This window comes from Pyxicephalus adspersus, chromosome 11 (genome assembly GCF_032062135.1).
Source record: "Pyxicephalus adspersus chromosome 11, UCB_Pads_2.0, whole genome shotgun sequence".
NCBI classification, from domain to species: domain Eukaryota; kingdom Metazoa; phylum Chordata; class Amphibia; order Anura; family Pyxicephalidae; genus Pyxicephalus; species Pyxicephalus adspersus.
In genome coordinates, this window is record NC_092868.1 from 58,467,454 (window position 1) to 58,490,164 (window position 22,711).

The 22,711-nt window shown below is 42.6% G+C and overlaps 2 protein-coding genes across 2 annotated transcripts in view; one reads left to right on the forward strand and one right to left on the reverse strand.

Annotated features, from left to right (window-relative positions):
• Window positions 1-9,547, forward strand: part of FOXRED1 (FAD dependent oxidoreductase domain containing 1) — an 18,001-nt gene extending 8,454 nt beyond the window's left edge. Inside the window, exons 8-12 of the mRNA XM_072427348.1 lie at window positions 1,338-1,498; window positions 3,271-3,400; window positions 5,747-5,851; window positions 7,483-7,738; window positions 9,176-9,547. Coding sequence (XP_072283449.1) covers window positions 1,338-1,498; window positions 3,271-3,400; window positions 5,747-5,851; window positions 7,483-7,737 — 651 coding nt within the window. The 3' untranslated portion in view covers window position 7,738; window positions 9,176-9,547. The remainder of the gene's footprint in view (window positions 1-1,337; window positions 1,499-3,270; window positions 3,401-5,746; window positions 5,852-7,482; window positions 7,739-9,175) is intronic.
• Window positions 9,406-21,485, reverse strand: LOC140341522 (cryptochrome-1-like). Its single transcript, XM_072427347.1, has 11 exons — window positions 21,397-21,485; window positions 20,477-20,696; window positions 19,849-20,043; window positions 18,837-18,955; window positions 17,766-17,920; window positions 17,206-17,346; window positions 15,905-16,072; window positions 14,602-14,742; window positions 12,742-12,893; window positions 11,998-12,233; window positions 9,406-11,370 (listed from the first exon to the last, which is right to left on the reverse strand). The coding sequence occupies exons 2-11, from the start codon at window positions 20,689-20,691 to the stop codon at window positions 11,312-11,314; spliced, it is 1,581 nt and encodes a 526-aa protein (XP_072283448.1). The 5' UTR covers window positions 20,692-20,696; window positions 21,397-21,485; the 3' UTR covers window positions 9,406-11,311.
• Between the last annotated feature and the right edge of the window lie 1,226 nt (window positions 21,486-22,711).

Genomic DNA, 22,711 nt, shown 5'->3' on the forward strand with positions numbered 1-22,711 from the left:
TACACAGCCTTCCTACCTACCTACCCCATACACAGCCTTCCCACCTACCTACCCCATACACAGCCTTCCCACCTACCTAACCCATACACAGTCTTCCCACCACTCCTCTTCTGCTGCCTCTCTTTGTAGTTCATTTCATTTCATTTGTAGTCTTTCTTCCAGTTCACCTTAGAAAAAAATTCAAGCTCCTGTGCTTTGCCTTGTAATCCCTCCACTGTTCCTGCCCCACTTACCTTTCTGACCTGATAAAAAAATCTCCCCCTAGCCACTCTCTTCAATCTTCCAATGACCTACTAATGACTTCCTCACTCATTAACCTCATCACACGCACGGCTCCAAGACTTTTCTAGAGCTGCCCCAACTCTCTGGAATGGTCTCCTCGTCCTATTCGGCTTGCTCCTACTTTCTGCTCCTTTAAAAGAGCGCTCAAAACCCAACGCTTCACCCTCACCTACCCATCTTCTTCTGTCTCCTAAACCCTCAATACTCACCCACCATTCCATATTCCCCTCCCTACTGTGTACGAGTAAGTCCCTTGGGGCAGAGTCCTCTCCTCCTCCTGTGTTTGCAACCCCAATTTATTGTACAGCGTTGCGTAATGTGTTGGCGCAATATAAATACTGTTTAATAATAATAATATTATGGAGAGAGATTTAAAAATGTATTGTTTAAATTTTCTACATGATTTTTATGTATCGTTCTTCATCATGATCTCTTCGCCACTTTGATATCATCATGTAAGGATGCCAGGGTCCTGCTTACAACCCTGGGCATCAAACGGAAGAAATGCCAGTAGATGGAAAGATAATCCAAGTTTAATAGTCCTTCTGTTCTCTCTTTGAGGTATGAAGAGATATATAAACAGATCTAGAATATGCCATTAATAAATCCACTTACCATGACCCATTGTGACCCTGGTGTTGCTCTTCTGAACGGCACACTACTGATTCATTCACCGGTACCCAGCTCCTACAGTTGTCTATGGGACCTGAACCAGAACTGGCACTTTGCCCAGCAGCACATGGCTGCAAGATAACCTCATGATCACAATGGTGTCTTTTATACAATCTTCAATAACGTCACCTCTGATGAGGAGGAAGCAAGTGGTTGGCTTTAAGGATATAATTTACTATAACTAATGGTTTGCTGGTGAATACCTAGAACTTCTAGACCTTTTGCTTTTTGCTTTTTTGCTTGGCTTTTGCTCATTTTCTTTATTGGCCGGTAAGGTGATCTAGCAGTTACATGGATTTTCCCAATAAGATTTTTTATTCACAAAGGCTTCAGTAGATGATAATGCTAAGTATTTTATGTTTTAATTAATCATCTCATTCCAGGTAACAGTGCCAAAAAGTTTGGAGTGTCAGCCGGTGGAATGCGGTGTAGTCGTTAACGCTGCTGGTGCCTGGTCCGCGAAGGTGGCAGAGCTGGCCGGCGTTGGTGTGGGGAATCCTGACACGCCACAGGGAATAAAACTTCCCGTAGAGCCCAGAAAGAGGTGATGATGTCTGCCGAGGCTTGCTATAATCTTTCAGTGATACACCAATAAAAACTGGGGTGTAGTGAGTATGATGTGGTAGGAGAAGGCAGCAGGGAAACCATATCGGAGCATCCACCGTGTTGGTGTTTATAGTTAGAAGCCGATTAGATGTTTTATATAACAATGTGGATGTATCTTGGTGCATACAAGCAATATTGTCATGTTGAACCCAGAATTTATTTTCAGCTGGGTGGGATGAAATTATAGGTGGGCAGCAGACTTATGACCCAATTCTTCAGTAACCACAATTAAACAGCTGCTGGTTACTGAAAAGTGCCAGGTGGTGCACCCGCCTAAAAGGGGCCGGAGAGATCATTATATTTGGAGCTATTGAAGTTGATACAGTTAGGATTTAAGGCGTTGGTGGTTAAAGTAAAGGCTATTGGAGTTAGCACAATAAAGTCTTCCTAAACAATAGAAATTGTCTCATTCCATCACCCAGCCCACAAATAAGGGAACAAGAATTTTATATACTATGCCTAGAACTGTCAGGCATGGGACAAAATTGCTAGTCTGCAGCAAGGCCTTGGGTCTCAGATCTTTCCCCATTACTGAATTGGCATGTATTATTCTGCACATGGAGGTAGCCATCTTGGTAGAGGCAAAGCTTTGTGTCCTTCTATCAGATCTTCCAGAGTACACTGAGCAACACAATGCATACCAGACAATACACGTGTCAGGAGGAATTTAAGACGAAAGACACATTTTCAGGGTACTGCTTAGGTATGGTTGCTGTTTCACAATGTTCCTTATAAAATAACAAAACTTTACATTTTTAGTTCAGCTATAATTTAATACTTTTATCCCAATTTTGGGATTATGGGAGGAGCAAACTAAATGATTTCCTCATTCACCATTGCTATTTGCAGCATGATGCCTCAGTGGTTAGCAGTGCTGGGTCCCAGGTTGGAATCTCAGCCAGGATGCTATCTGCATGGAGTTTGCAGGTTCTCCCTATGTTTGTGTTGGTTTCCTCCGGGTACTCCGGTTACCTCCCACATTTCAAATACATGCAGTGAGGTTAATTGGCTTTTGCCCATAAACTGACTTTAGACTGTAATAATGACATATGACAATGGTAGAGATATTAGACTGTGAGCTCCTTTGAGGGACAGCTAGTGACATGACTATGGACTTTGTACAGTGCTGCGTAATATGTCAGCACTATATAAATACCGTATAATAATAATATCTGTGCATCCAAAAAAGTGGAAGTACAGTGCAAATACAGACTAATGTTGTAGGATCATTTGTCAGGCTTATGAGTGCAACGCATAAAAAGTGGCTTCTTATGGGATTATTTAGTGCTTTAGATGTTCTCCCTTTCCCCATGATACCTTGCTGGACTAGAATATAAGCACCAGTACCATAAAATGAAAGGAACGTGAGTGAATCACATGTATCCCCATAGCTGCTTGAATGGAGAGGAGGGGAAGTGAATGAGTTTTGGATCTTGCTGCAGGTAAAGGGAAAGAATAAAGTGGAGCTTTTTGCCCTGTGTGGAAAAAGTACAGATTTACTTTAAGGATAAGCGCACTTTCATACAATCTTTACTCCCCTACCCCCTTACAATGGGCTATCCAGGTCCTTCTTCCCACTCCGCATTTGCCTACTTATTGAGACCCTAAAACTCTTTCTATTACCGTAATGTTCCTTCTCTTGTCAGATTGCAGAGTCTTCAGCACTATAGAAATCTTTAATAATGGTACTCCATTATTATTATTTTCCAGATACGTTTATATGTTTAATAGCCCCAACGGCCCAGGGATGAACTGTCCGATGCTGATTGACAGCTCTGGGGCGTATTTTCGAAGAGAAGGATTTGGAGGCAACTACATTGGAGGTCTGTCCCCACCAGAGGTGAGTGGCTATATACACTTTATTGGGACTATTGTACATCAAGGTAGGCAGCCCTGGAGAGGTGGGGGTATACCAAAATATTGTGAAGACATCAAAAATCACTGGGGTGGTATTTTTTACGGTGATAACAAAACCTTTTTTAAACCTAATGATGGTGTACAGAAAATAATAATGTCACAAAACCTTAGGAGGAGTTTACTATTCCAGCAACAGGTGTGATTTTGAAGGTTGATCAGGACCATCTGATGGGTAGGTCACCACCCCTCCATTCCTAAAGGAATACACCAGTGATGCTGATCACTTAGAACGGGTCATCAGACAATGTTAGGCACTGAGGTTGTTCCAGGCACTGAGCATTCAATGTGATCGGAGGCAATGCATGCATGGAAGACCTAAGTCCCCTCCTTCTCCACCGCTCTTGGTATTTGTTACTGTAGCTGAGAATGAAAAGGGTCCTCCACAGTCCCTGTACTGTTTAGGTAAAAGCTGCTCTGATTTCTAAAAGTTAAAGATCACATTCACCGCTTTGGACATGTATGTCCTCCGTGTAATCAAGCAACTGATTAGCAGATTGCACAGCTAAAGCCTGCAGCACCCAGTGGCCACCCCGGAGGAGCAGACACCTTCAAAGGGATGCTGGGGATGATGCGTTCTTTAATTTAATTATTAATAATAAACAGTATTTATATAGCGCCAACACATTACACAGAGCTGTACATTAAATAGGTATGGCAAATGACAGACATTCACACAGGAGGAGAAGAGCTTACAATCTAAGGTGGGGGACAGTAAATGTCATATATTGCAGCTTACTGTCCCTCAAATGTGATGGCTGTGTTCATTTTTAGGATATTTTTTTTCTCTGGGTCTTGCCAGTAACTCACTTCTGTCCCAGAGTGACAACACTCACCTGGCTGTATCTATGGATGGGCCGTCACCCTAAAACAACACTAAATCAGCTCCCCTCTGTTCTCCATACCATGTGGGGAAGACATGTTTTACATGTTATAAATAGGTCTGAAGAAGCTTCTAACCCCCCACAGGAATAATCGCGTGTCCAGAAGAGCGCCACCACCTGGTCCCAAAAAGTAGTGATGTGACCCATTGTTGCTGTGCAGTTGGTAGCTGACACAGGAGGAGATGACTCTGCCCGAAAGAGCTTACAATCTACGAGGTGGGAGAAGTATCACACAATAGGAGGGGGATATGAAATGGTGGGTGAGTAAAGAGGGTTTCAAGAGACAGAAGAAGACAGTTAGGTGAGGAAAGTAGGAGCAAGCCAAATAGCACAAGGAAGACCATTCCAGAGAGTTTGGGCAGCTCTAGAAAAGTCTTGGAGCCGTGTGTGTGATGAGGTTATGAGTGAGGAAGTCATTAGTAGGTCATTGGAGGAGTGAAGAGAGTGGCTAGGGGGGGATTTCTCTATTAGGTCAGAAAGGTAAGTGGGTAAGAACTGTGGAGGGATTACAAGGCAAAGGAGCTTGAATTTGATTCTCAGGTGAAATAGAAGCCAATGAAAAGAACTTCAAAGACAGGTAGCAGACAAGGAGTGGTGGGAAGGCTGTGTATGGGGTAGGTAGGTGGGAAGGCTGTGTATGGGGTAGGTAGGTGGGAAGGCTGTGTATGGGGTAGTAGGTAGGTGGGAAGGCTGTGTATGGGGTAGGTAGGTGGGAAGGCTGTGTATGAGGGTAGGTAGGTGGGAAGGTTGTGTATGAGGGTAGGTAGGTGGGAAGGTTGTGTATGAGGGTAGGTAGGTGGGAAGGTTGTGTATGAGGGTAGGTAGGTGGGAAGGAGAGAGAGAGAAGAGAGTCGGGTTAGTGGAATACCAGAGAGGAGGAGGTTACAGTAGTCCAGACGAGAGATGTAATGTAATGTTCTGGGTCAGAGCTGCTCTGGCTAAAACCCCAACCTAGTGACTGCAATGCAAGTCATTTTTTGTATTGTTTGGTAGGTCATTTGGTAGGTCAGCTGGTGACTTACCTGCTCTGCCACACTGGACACTAGTAAATTAAAACATTCATCTCTGCAGCTTTCTTCATCACTGCCCGACCTCCAGCTCCCATTGTCTGAAATGTTTTACAGCCAATTTCCATCATCAGGCCCAAACCGACTTGGAGGCCACAGCTAGTAGTATCAAAAGTTTTTTTAGATGTCTTTCCCATGACCACAGAATCCTCCTAAATCTTCCCCTAGGAGTTTGTATTGATCTTCAATGATGCAGAAGACTACAAAGGAATTATTCCAGCAATATTTATAGCGCATCATTTTTGGTTGACTTACCCATGTAACTGTAATTATGTTTCACATTTTGCAAGGTCTGAATGAAATGATTTGTTTTTTCTGTAGGAAGAGGAGCCTGATATCAGCAATTTGGATGTAGATCACAATTATTTCCATGAGAAGGTGTGGCCACTCTTGGCACACAGAGTACCATCATTTGAGTCACTGAAGGTAAGTGCCATAAGATACAGGGATATTGTCTCCCTGAACCCCAAACCTGACAAAAGGATGTTGGCTTGGCATAGGAAATATTCTGCCCTACCAAAAGCACACTTAAGGGGCCAATTTATTAATATTAAAGATGGCTTGAAAGATGGCACAGACTCGTGACCAGTCGGGTGCAGGCTGAGTAGCCCAGCTGGGTGTAAATCTGTATATAAATTTACATGGGAAATACAAATATTGTAATTAATAAAGTTTTAAACGAGTCTGCAAATCAGCACAGCAATAAATCCAAATAGGAATCAGAAGTAGCCAGTCAAGTGCCATTTTCAGAGAAGTTTAATATTAAGCAGCCATTTCTGTGTGTAATACTTTGCCTGGCAGCTCGTTATTTCCCAGTGGTGCCCGTTAGAGTTGGCTTGTAGGTAAGGAAAAGATGAGAAGGGAGAGGGATCAGTCCAATTATAAACTTAGATTTATCTCAGTCAAGGGGGTCAATTAGGAGTTAATAGCCTGACCCTGTTTCGGGTCATACACAAATCTGACTTCATCAGGGCTTGGATTTAAATATAAAAGAGGAATGTGGATGGGTGGTTAAGCCTGGGTTTTATTCCTTTATTCAGTGTAGCATAAGGCTTGCTTAGTAAATATGTCTTTCAGCCTTATTGTGTACAACACCCCCTCCATGCCTACCTTGTCCTGCTCAAAGCCCTGACTTTACCTGTACTGAACACCTGTGGTATGAATTGGAATTTATCCAACATCAGTTCCCAGCCTTAAAAATGGCCACAAATTCCCATAGCGACCCTATGCAATCCTTTAGGACAGAGGTCCGCAATTTGTACGGGGTACATGGTCCGCGGCTCTGGACCCCGCTGGGGGAGGCGCACCGTCTAGAGCCGCGGACCATGTACCCCATACAAATTGCGGGCTCGGGGCGGTGGGTGGATTGTGTCCAGAGACTGACCTGTGATGGGAGAGTGGCGGCTCCCCGCGCATACTCGGTCCGGAGTCTGTAAAATTAGCGGTCCTTGAGAACCAAATGGTTGGCGACCACTGTTATAGGAAACCTTCCCAAAAAAGAGGATGGTATAGCTACAAGAGGGATGCCGAACCGTATTAAAGCAGAACTAATCCCTGTTATACTCGCCAGTCCCCGTTTCATTGCAGGGCCATCTTCTTTATTCAGTCCCAGCATGGTATCACTGGGTGTCCTGGCAATCAAAAAATTTGATAGGTCCACAAAGCTATCGGGCGAGTAAGAATGTTTATTGCGCCTGTCTCCTTCTGCAACAATGCCCTGCCCGATTCAAAGGTTTTAAATATAGAACCAAAGAAGGGGGCAACTCTATAATAATAGCAACGGTTTTTGATAGGGATGTGAAACAATTTGTCTAAAGTAGTAGCACACATACCTCTTTAAATAAGTAAATAGTATACTGTAAATAATGTCAGCAACTCTCAGGATATATAACTGTATAAAATACACAAAAAAAACTATTTATATATATATATATAAAACCAGAGTGCATATTTAGGTGTGATGGGCAAGTGGCCATTTTCTACTAAATTATTTTAGATCACAATTTAAAAATTTAGAACGTACAAACAAGTTAAAGTCATATTTTCTGTTTTCTTAGGTGAAATCAGCCTGGGCAGGATATTATGATTACAACACGTTCGACCAAAACGGGGTGATCGGGACGCATCCTCTGGTTCAGAACATGTACTTTGCCAGTGGCTTCAGTGGACACGGTTTGCAGCAGGCTCCCGCCGTGGGACGGGCAGTGGCAGAACTGATGATTGATGGAGAATTCCAGGAGATAAACCTGACACCATTTGGCTTTGAGCGCTTTATTTTTAACAAGCCCATCCTGGAAAGGAATATTGTGTGATGTGAGTATGAGGTTATGTAGATTTGTGTGATTACATTCCCAAAGCTAACAGGATTAGTTAATATTTTAGGACAGTGCGTATTATTATTAATATTATTAAACAGGATTTATATAGCACCAATATATTATGCAGCGCTGTACATTAAATAGGGGTTGCAAATGACAGACAGATACAGAGGAGGAGGAGATGACCCTGCCCCGAAGAGCTTACAATCTAGGAGGTGGGGTAAGTATTGTACAATAGGAGGGGATGTACAAGAGTTAATTCATTCTATTTGTTGTGTAGAGAACATTGCACTGTCTTATTACAGGATATATTACTCCTTGATTGCACCCTTTATCAGTCTCTGTACAGCAGGGCTCAGTGGCGAGAATCAAGAGCCCCTTAATTGGGTGTGTTGTGCTAAGAGGATGGAGCCGAGTGGTAATTGGGGGTGGAATCGGGAATGGACTATTTGTTCATTTGATCTTTTTGATCGCTATTGTATACAGTATATTAAGCATGTTATTTAATCCTAAATATATGCATGCAATCAAACCCGTTGAGCGGCAATTATTAAGCCTTTCCGTCTTCTGCTTTCCCTGTCTAATCACAAATAATAGATAACACTGACATCTGTTTACAATCATCCGATCAATAGATCATCCTCAGAAACAATTCCCAATTGTTAATAAAGACTGTATGTACAATGTGGTCGTACAGGCAGGAGCATATAGCACTGCACACTCCTAGCTGCCAATATGGAATGTCAATTACTCTTCCCTTTGGAGAGGAGATTCTGCATGCCAATGTTGATCTACAGATTGCAGATATCCTTGGTTTACTAAAACTGTTGTATGTGAGTAGCTATAGTTTCAGTGTGACTGCCAGCCTTCCTTCCTTGTACCTGGGGCTTTTATTGGCATTTGTAGAAGGCTTATCATCAATGCATTCTATATAAAAGGCAGCGGGTTGTCATACCCCGAGGTTCTTTCTGATCAGCCAACTCCTAACAAGCAGCATTTTAATGAGAAGGTGATGTAGTTAAAACAGAATACCTGTGAGCCTTCATATTCCCAGCGCTGCTATTGCATTATCTGTAGTATAAAATATACACAAAGCCAGCAGAAGCTGTGGAAACTTCTTATAATGGGCAAAGCACATGTACAGACCTAGGAACTCTGCACGGGGATTATTATAGAAACCCCTCATCAATCAGGTGTAAGGATCCTAGCAATGGAGAAATATGTCAAATAAAAAGTAACATCTGTCACACTGGCAATGAGATTGTGGTATGGTTACCGATTCCCCATGCCAGTGAAGTGCTGCCTTGAGGAAAACAAATAGCTTCTACCTGTGGCAGCCCCATAGAGAATGAATGGGGGCAGCTGTACCGCTCACAGCTGCCCCATCACATCTGCACTTCCGCTTTAACCTATTTTTTTTTCCCTCTTTCAGGATCTTTGCCAATATCTGGAATAATATTTTGGATCAGGAGATACATGAAATGATCGCAGCACCCGCACAGTGTACAAGCCTTAACTGATTCTGTTTCACATCTTCAGCACACTATATTACCTCATCTGCTGGAAACCTCCTGAGGAACTAATGTTGTATCTATGAATAGGATGAATGTAGACTTTTCAATACACAATGTCATACACAACGCACATATACTTGAATCAATCTTTTTTTTAAGATAATGTTTTTATTCGGCTGTCTGCCAGCCATTGCAGATCTACGTGACAATGATGTATAAACAATATCACTTTCTATAAAAAGAAATTCATGGAAAAAAAAAATATAAATTAAAGGCAGATTTTTATACAACTCCCGTGTATTGTATTTCTAGGAGGTCGGCCATAAATAGACCTACATAAGGCCGATCAATTCAAAGCTATAATTTAATGAGACAAAGAACAGCGTGCAGTCACAATGTGTTGTGTCTAATCAGCAACTATTTGCAATTTAATGATCCAATTGCTGTATTCTCTTGGTGGCACTGTGATTGGCAATTGCCATACTTCTTGCTTTGGGGATGATTTATTAAAGCTCTCCAAAGCTGGAGAGGATAGATACACTTTTATCAGTAAAGCTGGGTGATTCAGAAAACCTGGAATAGATCCTGGTCCAGGATTCAAAACATTTTCTAGCACATTACCTTTAGGAAGTCCATTCCAGGTTTGTTGGATCACCCAGCTTCACTGATGAAAGTTTATCCGTTCCAGCCTTGGGGAGCTTTAATAAATCAGGTGTGTCTTCATCTCTATTTCCATTGTAGCTTTTTAAAAATGGCTACATACTTAATACAAGCTGTTCAACGAAAATTTAAAAGGATTTGGAAAAGATCACCCAATAGATAAATGTAAAATTATGTTGTTTTTATTGTGTACAACATATTTTTGCCTTAAAAAATGCATATCCCCTCCTAAGATAGCGACAACAGTTAAGACTTTGTAAGTGAAGAAATTCCTGAAAAAGTACAAAACATGACAACCTGCATCACGTTTTGCATGCCGTAATTTAAAGCAGCCCTTGTCAAGGTTACCTTTGTGTTGAACCCATAGATTGCATTATTGGAGTTTGTGTACACCAGCGATTCCCAACCTTTCTAGGGTCACTGTGTATATTTTACATTAGAAAAATCCCATGGTGGGCCACCAAACAAACATAACACATGCACAGGGTAATGTGTCTGCTGCCATCTAGTGGAAGAGTTGGATAATTGCCCATGGTACACCTAATGATCTCTCATGGCACAGTGGTTAGACCAGGGGTGCCCAACAGGTGGATCTACCGGTAGATGGCAAAGCAAGTAGATCGCGGTGCCCTGCCTTTCAAAATTAACTCTGTTGCACACAGTTAAGTCCAAGTTTTTATTGTTGGTAGATCATTTTGACTTGGTCATTTTAAAAAAAGCTTGCAAGCCAAAGAAGTGTGGGCACCCCTGGTGTAGACAATTGTTATTTTTCTGGTTTACTTTTGATTAAAACCCCACCCCCACCCCACCGCAGCTTCATTGTATTTCTTTGAACTCAGCATATCCTAATAACATGCCTTTGCATTGCAGACAAAGCAGGTGAGATAAAGCATTGTACTGCAATTTACTTTTGAATGATTGCTGTGGTGGGATTAAAGATAGCACCCCTTGGGACCAGCCCTATTAAAGATAAAATGAAATGTAACAGATTTCCCTTTTTATAGTCCTGTGAACATTTCCAATCAAACTTCTGTTCAAGCTGTGGCAGACATTGGACCTGATTTATTAAAGCTCTTAAAAGATACAGTTTCATCAGTGAAGCTGGGTGATCCAGCAAACCTGGATTGGATCTGGTCCAGGATTTAAAACATTTGCTAGCAAATGAGTTTAAGAAATCCATTCCAGGGTTGCTGGATCACCCAGCTTCACTAATACAAGTGTATCCTCCCCAGCCTTGGAAAGCATTAATAAATCAGGACCATAGAGTAAAAGATATAAGATCAGAAGTCGGTTCACGTTCCGCTGTGGCAGCCACCAGTTCTCAATGTTGGCAGGGCTCCTGTACCAGCTGCAGCAACAGTGAAAGCAGCTTCTCTTGCTGATTCTGCATTTTTTTAACTCTTTTTCTTCTTTGTAAAGAAATCAGCCACAGAGGGGTTTTTCCGCTTCTGCCCTGCAAATAAAAAATGAAATGTGTATCAGCCTTTGTACATTCCCTTCCATAACCTTTCTGCAATGCTAAATATACCAATCTGACCAATGCAGGTAAAGCATAGAGCTGCAAGCCCAGGGCCAGGCTCAGCCACAGAAGGCAAAAACTAAAAAATTGCATTCCATAAGATCACAGATCAGTTGTATAACATTCACTCCCACAGATTCTCATGTCACAGTGCCCCTGCTACCTCTCATGGGGTCCTGCTGTATTCCCTGCTTTGTTTTCCCCTCCTATACTTACTATCCAGGGGGCTTCAGGCCAGTCACATGACTCGTGGGGTCCTCATCTGCAGATCTTGTTGGGTGTATGGATGCAGAGAGTTGCACAGATATGGTTATATCTGCTCATTGCATTATTACACCGCATTATGACTCCCCCTAAGGGGTAGATCCACAATACTTTGCACTTGCAGCATGTTATCCATATTGCATGATCATTCCACCCAGAAAGCATTGCCACAAAAATGGAATTACTGCAAGTGACAGCTCTGGAAAGGAAGCCAGGGCTGTTTTTTAAATTTCAAACCCTGCTGGGGGCAGTTTGCCCAGAGTTGGCTTTGGGATCAATGCAGCAGACTTTTCTCACCTGTTTTATTTTTGGTGTTCCCTCCATCCTTCTGCACCTCGCCACCCCCGGATCTCCTGGCATAGGCAGCCTTCATGCGCTGAATATTCGTCTTGCTCACCGTTTCGTGCACCACGATGGGTTTGGGGTAATCTTTCCCAATGATGCAGCCTGCCCTCTCCTGGATGCTGCGAGGAGCCTTCCATGGCTCATATATATACTCAGCCGGGAACTTCTTCAGAAAAGGCAAGTACTTCCTGTGCAAAACCCAACAACAGGAAATCTCAAAAAACATCTACATAGAATGGTGCCATAATATATATATATATATATATATATATATATATATATATATATATATATATATACGTACTCTATTATTAAAATGTCAACATGTTAATAATATCTGTAAAATAAACCCTGGTAATGATATTTTGAAGGTTTTTGTTCTGGCAGTTCCTGGTATATGGTGACAACATTCTTTTCCTTGTCTCACATCTGTGCTCCTGTGTTGTCACCCAGTCACATGGGCTTCCAATGAAGAGTACAAGTGGGCATTGCAATATATCTGTCCCAGGCATGATCCACTGTTGTCACCAACAGAAAATATGCCCAGAGAAATGCCATGCGGCCATCACTGGTGTAACCGGCACCAATTTCAGCGACAGAAATGGAATCACAGAGCGAGTATTTGTTATCTGCCCCCCCACAGAAAAGCACAAAAGTTACTGTACATATATGCTGCATATATTTACTTGTACATACTTTATGTAATCGCCATTCTTATCCGTCTTCTTCCCAAAGGCCACCGGAGAGTAGACGCGGAAGAATTGATGGAAGAAAGCGCTGGCCGAGAGCCACAACCAGTTTCCAGCATTCAGTGCCCAATCGGCATCGAGGAGAAGCTCTTCAAAGACCTGGAAGCGGAAGATGACCATTAACACCTACCTGGGGGTATCAGAGTGGGGTGGGAATCCATCAGGTTTTTACTGCCATAGGGGCATTTATCCTCACTTCCTGTCCTGGTAGCCAAACATAATGTGGGATCTCCCCAAAGTGGGCAATAAAAAGATGACAAATGATCTAACTTATTTCAAAACAATACATTCTTCAAATCCATCCAATCAGATTACATGAATTTATTTGCCTTTTATTACGTTACTTTGTAATTGCAACTTTGTATCTCAATATTTAGGGCGGTGATGTTGCAGTGTGGTTACAGCTTCACCATGCCAATTAACATGCCCGCCATTGGTTAACAACACTGTTATTCGGCCCTCCCTCAGGCACGTTGTCTTGGTGTCACCTTCTATTCTGCCCTCTCATTTACCCCCCCATATTCAGAACATTTCCAGGTCCGGTGACTTTCACCTACGCAACATCTCCAAAAACCACCCCTACCTGTCCCCTGAGACCACCAAACTCCTTGTACACGCTCTTATCATCTCTCGTCTGGACTACTGTAACATCCTCCTCTCTGGTACTCCACTAACCCGACTCTCTCCTCTACAATCTATTATGAATGCTGCAGCCAGACTCATCCATCCTTCTACCTACCTACCCCATACACAGCCTTCCCACCTACCTACCCCATACACAGCCTGCCCACCTACCTACCCCATACACAGCCTTCCCACCTACCTACCCCATACACAGCCTGCCCACCTACCTACCCCATACACAGCCTTCCCACCGCACCTCTTCCGCTGCATCTCTTTGTAGTTCTCTCCATTGGCTTCCATTTCACCTTAGAATCAAATTCATCTCCTGTGCTTTGCCTTCAAATCCCTCCACAGTTATTGTCCCACTTACATTTCTATCCTGATAGAAAAATCCCCCCCAGCCGCTCTCTCCGCTCCTCCAATGACCTACTAATTTGGGGCAGGGTCCTCTCCTCCTGTATCACGGTCTGTATTAGTCTGTCATTTGCAATCCCTGTTTAATATACAGCGCTGCGTAATATGTTGGCGCTATATAAATCCTGTTTATTATTAATAATAATAATAATTAGCACACTACATGCACCTTCTCACTGCTGGCCACCCATGGGGAATGAATGGGGGCATTATTCAATGGTTTAGTATTATCTGATGTAAAACTTTGAAACATTAGGTCATAACTAAATTGTGTGGCCCTTAGCGAAGCTGAATGGCTTACAAGGTGCCAACTGCCAGGAACTGTCTGGAAAAAACAATTCCCAATGCCTGCCAGAATTTATCTGAAGGATTTCTGACAAAATGTTATATCCCACAGTGTGGTCACACAAAGAGGGATCAGCTTGGAGAGCGTAATAGGCAGCCACTCCGGTCCGAGCACCCATGCTGACCCCTGTGAAAGCACCTACAATGGCCATGCGGGTGCCAATACTGCACCATGGAACATGGAAGGGGGTAGCAGGGTGTGATGAATTATATTTTCCATATATTGTGGATTGCTGGGTGCAGCATTTTCCTGGAGAAGAGATGGCAGCAGGGTGCATGGGAAGATGGCAGACCGATGGAAGCTTACCATCTTGCTGCCAGATACCCCAGGACGCAGATCATTTAATTATTTATTACTAATCAATATATTTCAAATATGTATATCATGTAATACTGACGGATAAATGGAAACCAAAGATCTGACCTTTTGACCTTCCTCCCACGATATCCAAAGGTCTCCTCGTGTCAAGAAGCAAGCTACAGCATGGCGGGCCAAGTGGTGGATCCAACCCTCGGTCCTCAGCTGGGTCATGATTGCATCTATGAAGGGGTAACCTGTTCTGCCCTAAAAGAAAAGTCACAAAGTATTCAATAAGACAAATAACATTTATTATTATACATTTGTATAGCACTAACAGTCACACCACCGCCTCTCCCCAATCTAATGTCACCACCGTGGTCCAAGGCAGGAGTGGGAAAACTTTTAGGCCAAAATATGACCATGGGCCGTAGTTTAGCCGTGCCTGGTGTAAGGTCTAGTATGTTTTGGGGATTTCTCTTTATGTCATACTTGTACTAACTGGCTTGGTAAGCCGGTATTCCTGATATCTATTGTGACCCTCTCCTTGTACCAATACACCAAAAAAACAGTGCCCAGAAGAAACCCCCCAAACTACGGAGGGAATATACAAACTCCATGCAGCTTGGCCGAGATTTGAACATTGGCCCGAGAGCTGCAAGGCAAGAATGCAAGACACTTCCGAGGGGTTTTATCAGCACTTAAGGAATTTTCATATTACATAGATTCTATCTAAGCCGCTTTAATTTCAACATCACTCTGCCAGATTGGTCCACGGCTACCAGACATTGCGCCAGCAAAGGTACAGATTGACCACATACCCATTGGCCATTGTACTTCACTAACGTTCCACTAGGGAGCAGCAGCGACAAGTTAACACTTGGCGCCTGACAGTCCCTCTTTTACATTGATTGTAATAATTCATTGGCCATGATTACAGCTCCACAGTAATGATATGCTAAGGGCGAGAAGAGTTTTATATGAATTTTAATTACTTGAATGTAACTGTTATAGACATCCTACCCCCCAAGACACCCAACATTATTTTAACATGCACTTTGGTTGCGTTAAAATCTTTTTACAGTTTATTTTGGATAATTCTTTAAAAATATTGGCCAATGGCACAAAAACAAAAAGCTGTTACCCATTACAGGAGGACCTCTCCCTAGCAAATAAAATACCCTACAGCTGTGTTTCCTAATATTTATAATGATAAACAGGATTTATATAGCGCCAACATATTACGCAGCGCTGTACATTAAATAGGGATTGCAGATACAGACAGTGACACAAGAGGAGGAGAGGACCCTGCCCCGAAGAGCTTACAATCTAGGAGGTGGGGGAAGTATCACACAATAGGAGGGGGATATGGAATGGTGGGGGAGGGTTTAGGAGACAGAAGACGACGGGTAGGTGTGCAGGCACTCACTTCTCTCCACGCCTGTAGATACTCTTTATTCTCGTCCCAGTCTACCTGCGTGCACACAGAATTGCCTTCCATCTTGTCAAAGTTTGGAATTCCAGCTCCAGCAACGTAATAAAATTCCCGCCATAGCAGCTGACCGTGAAGCGACACTGGCGGATCCGAGTGCTTCCTCTGTAAAGACATAAAAGGCGCCATGATGTTCAGCAATGTGCTCTGCCCTGAACCAGGGTCCACAGCACCACAATAAAGGGGCGTTCCACCCATAGCCAGATTTCAGATACAAGGAGGTCCCAATGAGCCCGGTTCCCTCTATCCCCTGGTATAATTCCTGGCTCTCCTCCAGCCCTGACCCAAACAACTGACCCAAATGAAATTTGTTATCCAGCTGGAAACTCATAGCAATGTCAGAAGCAGCAAATCCAACTCAAGCATATATAAAGTCTACAGGAGACTGCTTTCTATTTTTGTAGCTGAGGACTTCCCATGGTCAGGACCTCTGCTGCCTTTTAGTTTCCTATTAACAGACAGAGGTCTTACAAGTCCCCGTCCTCATGCAAATGCATGGTTTCCACTTTAATGCTGGGAATTGTAGTCAATATTCTATTGTTCTTCATACTTTGGGTATCACATGATCACCCCGGATTGACTCTCTAAATTCAGTGACTGTAATGCAGTGTGCAAGCACATTTGGACATAGGGGCTCAGAATCTTCCACTTCTATAAACCATTATCAGTCTGATTGCTTTTGGAATTTGTTCATTTTTGGCTTTAAGATTCTGTACTCAGATGTTCTGGATGCTGGATGGAGTTTTAGGTTAGTCTGGCCCCGCAATGCTACAAGCCCACTATGAGATGCCGCCTGACCACCGCCTGCAAAACATTTTCAGAAGCATTGTGTGTAATATGCCATTTAATCGTTAGACGGTTTCTGCCCCATACATTGGCGGGCCATATGTATTGCACACTTCAGGAACTTCCTTTTACAGGGTGACAACATTCTGCCCCGCTCCCCCAGCTGTACTCCTATGTTGTCACATAGACTTCCAATGAATACCATTTCAACACTAATAACGGGGCAAGTTCCACAGCCGTCATCCCCAGGAAACCCCCGGCTTCAATAGTAAAGTCCATGCAGGTAGCTGCAAAAAGACTACAGGAGATCAGGAGATGTAATAAAGAACGAAAAAGGTGGAAGCAAAGTATTGTATATAATACAAAATATAATACAAAATCTGCAATGCAAACTAAATCCCATTCATTCAGGGTTTACATCCAGTACCCCAACATTTGATATATGGTCTCACCCCCTGGTAAATCTCTGCCACTCTCCAGTAGAACGTTCGGGCGGACAGACAACCGAATTTCACATAAGGGCTCAGCACAGTGGTACTGGGGGTCAGCGAGTTCGGTTCTGTGTCCGGTTTCTTGAAATTACACACCCAGGCCTGAGAAGAGACAAGGCAGAAATGAGTGAATAGAACATGGCGTCATGTGAAAAAACTATTCTCCATTATTTTATCATTTACCAAGTGCCCAGGTCGGAGTGGCTCTGTTAGGCATGCAAAAGTGGGCAGGCGTGAAATATGTTCATAAAAAACGCTACAAATATGAATATTGGGTCTAAGAAGGAGAAACATTTGCTTATTTCAAGGGCAGTGGAGGAAAGGTGTTAGAAAAATGATGAAAAGGATACATTTATTACAATAATCACAATACCATGAGAGATAATAATAATAAATAAATTATATTAAATGTACTAAAACCCAAATATGAATCAGCAAACCTCCCTATGCATGTGTAAAGCTTTGTGAATGGAGTTTTATCCAATACAAAATATTGGTGGCCCAATTATAGAGGTTCTGACCGTTCTCTTCATGTGGAGGTCCAGCCTCTGCAGCGCCTCCGTCTCTCCGCCCGGGTACAAGTGAGGTCCGAGGTGCGAGGGATCTTGTCCGAGCTCCTCCAGGGTGGGAACGCCATATTTCTCATCGTAAGAAGACTTCCATGGAGTGCGACAATCTGAACGATGATGGATTGGGTGGAGTGAATATATATAATAAACTTTGTTATGTAAACAAACCCATGTGATCGTCTTGATTGGAGATCACATGATGTTCCTGATCATTGTGATCATGTGACACCAGCACAGTCGATGACACATAGGACCTGATTTATTCAAGCTGTCCTAGGCTGAAGAGAATACACTTTCATCAGTGAATCTGGGTGATCCAGCAAACCTGAAGTGAATCTGGTCCAGGATTGAAAACATTTGCTAACAAACAGCAAATGACTTAAGAAATCCATTCCAGGTTTGCTGGATCCCCCAGCTTCGCTGGTGAAAGTGTATCCCCTGCAGCCTTGGAGAGCTTTATTAAATCAGGACCATGGAGACATTTATTTAAGCTCTCCAAGACTGAAAAAGATAGACAATCATAGATGAATCTGGGCGATCCAGCAAGCCTGCAATGGATTTCTTAAAAATATTTTGGTATTAGTTTGCAAAAGTTTCCCGCCTGCACCAGATCCATTAAAGGTTTGCTGGTTCTCCTATAATAGTTTCTCTTTACCATATTTGGAGAGCTTTATTAAACCAGGATCATAATGTCTCATGTGATTGGGAAACATTCCAGATCATGTGATCTCCAACCAAGGCGATCACATGGGTTTGTTTACAAAGCTGCTGGCTCAGCTGTCACTGCGCCTCACACAGAGACACAGCGACAGCTGAAGCGGTTTATCTGCAGCTTTAAAGTGCAATACAGACAGTGAAAAAAATAAAATAAATTTAAAATAAAACAAATGTATTTAATAAAATAAAAAGTATTATTATATAATAATGATAATAATTAAAAAAAAGTATTATTATATAATAATAATACTAATGAAATTTGTAACGTTCACCAATCTATAATCTCATTTATTGTACAATCTTTACCTTTCATGTCGTCTTTGGTTGGTGCTTTGCAGGGTCGTTTTGGGGCTCCAATGGACGCCAGAACAGTTTGGAGACGGACATATGTCAGTGGGGGCTTCCCGTTGTTCTCAGCAATGACCCTGCACATGCAGCACACGTTACATACAGGAGATGGCAATATGTTACACGTACAAGAAATGAAATGCATAGATATCACGCGTTTCGCCACGGGTAAGCTTCTTCAGGGATATGTTAGTTGGCGGTCTGTTTGTGCATATGAAGACGTACATAAAAACAGATTTATAATTGATCATCAATATGTTTTTTTTTTAATACCTCTTCGTATGCACATACAGACCGTTAGGCCCGCCAACTAACATATCCCTGAGGAAGCCTACCCATGGCGAAACACATCGGATTATATAAGGCGGAATTGTGTTGTGTGTTATCTCTGATTATTTAGAGCACGTATGTGTAGCTGAAAAAACCTAAGTGAATTGTCATACAGGCTTTAGGTGAAAACATTGATGTATATTTCTAATTATATAATAATCTTTTATGCAAAAATACATAATTAAACTTGTGAGCCACAAACCTCTTTTGTTTAACCCTTTAATCGCCATTATATACAATGCAGGATCAGCTGTCCCGCATTGTAAGGGAGCACACAGAGCATGCTCACAACTTCGGAGGTAGAGGAGGGCATCAGCCGCTAGAGATAAAGTAAGTTCTGTTTAATTTTACCCCAGACAATAACAGAGAGACCCCACTACAAAGGTAGTTTTGTGTGCCAGGAAGGGAAAATAGGGATGTGATTAGGCAGAAGACAAGCAAATATTTTTCTTTACATGTTTAGATCTTTAAAAGCTAAATTTTTAAAAGTTTAAAAAGTAATCATAGCATTAAATATATAATACAGACATAAAAAAATGTTACAATGTAAACTTTACCCTGCAGTAACCCCACACCCAACACTGGGGGGCGCCCTCACTCTCTCAGATCTCTAGCTCACAGTCGGTGTATGAAGCCTCACCTTTCTACATCATAGAGGGTGTTGGAGACCCTCTGTATGACCTCCACGTTGTGCTCAGCCGCCAGCCTCTCCACCTCCGCATCCCGCTGCTTGGAATACGGCTCGGTGTCCAATTCGAAAGTTAGCCTGGTGACCTTCCATTTCTTGAAAAGCATCGGGAAGACCTCTGCGGGTTTCCCCCTTACTACGAATAGCCTGAGAGGAAGAGAATCAGCAATGGTACAGAGCTCTGATGAAATACAACACGATTCTTGTGTAACTCCGCCTGGAAATGAAGGGTTAGAGGCTCGGGCTGATGTGTATTGTTGTCAATGTTGGGGCGATTTACCCCCAGTGGGGAGGGGTTAGAACCTCTGACCTCATTCTGTGCAGCAGTACTGAACCCAGGCCAATGTGATAATGAACCTCTAGTGGGCGGGTCCATGACACCCTGGGCTCACAGGAAGTGATGTCGGGCGTCATTCAGCCCTGGAGGCTGCAGGGGGCAGCACAGCATGCACTGTAGCTTTTTTCTGGGCAAGGCAGACCATTTACAAACATTTGATAAAGCGGACCACAATGCAACCCCCCCTCCCCCATAGAAAAAAATCCACTTAGCAGCCAACATACTGAAAAATCTCTGGAATACCTGGAATTGATCTTTTTTAGGTTTTCATCCAAATCCTTTAACGACTCGATAAGAAATCTCCAGCGGTTGACACTGACTCTCATATTCCTAGGGAACCAGGGGTCCAAGATGAAAACGGGGTGCAGTTCAGCGCAATCTTTTATGGCGGCGAGCAGGGCGGGGTTATCGTGGAGGCGCAATCCCTTCCTGAACCAGTGGATGGCGCGGTGGGTCATGGTGCCTGGAATTAAAGAATTACATGTTGGGGCCACAAACTGCATGGCATTTCTTAGGGTATGATGGTGACAACCATGCCTGTGTATTGTGGGTCGGCATTGTCACGTGTAGTCACCAATGGAAGCCCAAGCAATAGTCCATGTATATGAATGCTATGGAGTGCCAGGCTGTTTCCTGGCATGGAGGAGGGCCCCGGGGGTCACCATTGCCCTGTGCAGAATTACTAAGCAAGCGGCACAATCCATGCATACACCGCAAACTTCAATCAATAGAACAATCGATTCACATTGATCAGCAACAAGCATTCGATATTCCAATAGCTGATCAGCGTTATCAATAATTCCATAATGGAATCTCTTAGATTGTAAGCTTTTAGGGTCAGGGTTCCCCTCCTGTGTCACTGTATCTGTCATTTGTAACCCCTATTTATTGTACAGCGCTCTGTAATATGTTGGCGCTATATAAATCCTGTTTATTAATAATAATAATTTTGATTGATCAGCCATCATATAATCAATACTAAACATTAAAAAAACTCCAATATATTTCTAATTCTGCTCGAAGATCAATCACACATTTCTGATGAATTGATTGGCTGTATGGCAGAGCACATGGCAGGCAGAGGGGGGATGCATGGAGGGCAGCAATGCACAGAGGGTTGTAGTACACTTACAGCAGTATGATGGGAGTTGTAGTTATATTACCTGATGATGGAGATTCAGAATCTCAGAATCAGCGAAGCTCAGAGAAAACTTTTTGTTACATCACCAAGCAAATGTTACAAAACATTCAGCTTCCTGCCTGCTGACCAATGGGAGAAGAGCATGCTGGCCACGCCCCCAGACCTTTAACTGCTTGCGTGCCAGAGTGGAGCCACTCCCATCATGCACCTGGGCAGTAGGGCTATGTGAGGTCACCCAGCCTCTGTGATCGTAGCAAATCTATTTATAATAAAAGTAATAAAAGCCCAATAAATGCAACACACCGATATAAATACAAGAAATGTGTAAAATATTGTGTTTGTATTATTATTATCACACGTTATTTATATGGCACCAACATATAATGCAGCGCTGTACAATAAGATACAGACAGTGACATAGGAGGAGGGGAGGTCCCTGCGCCGAAGAGCTTACAATCTAATAATGTATATGTTATGTATATATTAATAATATTACACAGTATTTATATGGCACCAACATATACTGCAGCGCTGTACCCTAAGACACAGACAGTGACACAGGAGGAGGGGAGGACCCTGCCCCGAAGAGCTCACAATCTAATTATGTATATGGTATGTAAATATTATTATTATTACACAGTATTTATATAGCACCGACATATTACACAGCGTAGTACAAAGTTCGTAGTCATGTGACTAGCTGTCCCTCAGAGGAACTCACAATCTAATGATAACTATTATGTAAATTATGTTATTGTGTATACATTATTATTATTACACAATATTTATATAGCGCCAACACATAAAGCAGCGCTGTACAATAGGATACACGCAGTGACACAGAAGGAGGGGAGGACCCTGCCCCGAAGAGCTCACAATCTAATTATGTATATATGTATATATTATTATTATTACACAGTATTTATATAGCGCCAACATATAATGCAGCGCTGTAAAAAGTCCATAGTCATGTCGCTAACCTATTCCTCAGAGGAGCTCACAATCTAATGATATATATTATGTGTTTTCTGTTGTTGGGTTTTAAATATTTTTTATATTTTCATAATATTGTATAAATTATTGTTACAATGTATCCAAACTCAGGGACAGAAATTATTATTATCATACAGGATTTATATAGCAGCAACATATAATGCAGCGCTGTACAATAAAATACAGACAGTGACACGGGGGGGAGGACCCTGCCCCGAAGAGCTTACAATCTAAGAGATGGGGGAAGTATCACACAATAGGAGGGACAGGAATGTCATATATTGCAGCTTACTGACCCCCAGATGTGCTGTGTTCCTTGTAGGATTGTTTCCTTTTATTTTCTC

What these genes read in the sequence shown, in the direction of transcription:
- LOC140341522 (XM_072427347.1), bottom strand. Translation starts at nt 20,691, where the DNA reads ATGACCCACCGCGCCATCCACTGGTTCAGGAAGGGATTGCGCCTCCAC. An exon ending in AACCAAAGACGACATGAAAG is followed by an intron (nt 17,921 to 18,836) that starts GTAAAGATTGTA and finishes ATCATCGTTCAG; the next exon opens with ATTGTCGCACTCCATGGAAG. An exon ending in AAGAATGGCGATTACATAAA is followed by an intron (nt 12,234 to 12,741) that starts GTATGTACAAGT and finishes GGTTTTGCACAG; the next exon opens with GAAGTACTTGCCTTTTCTGA.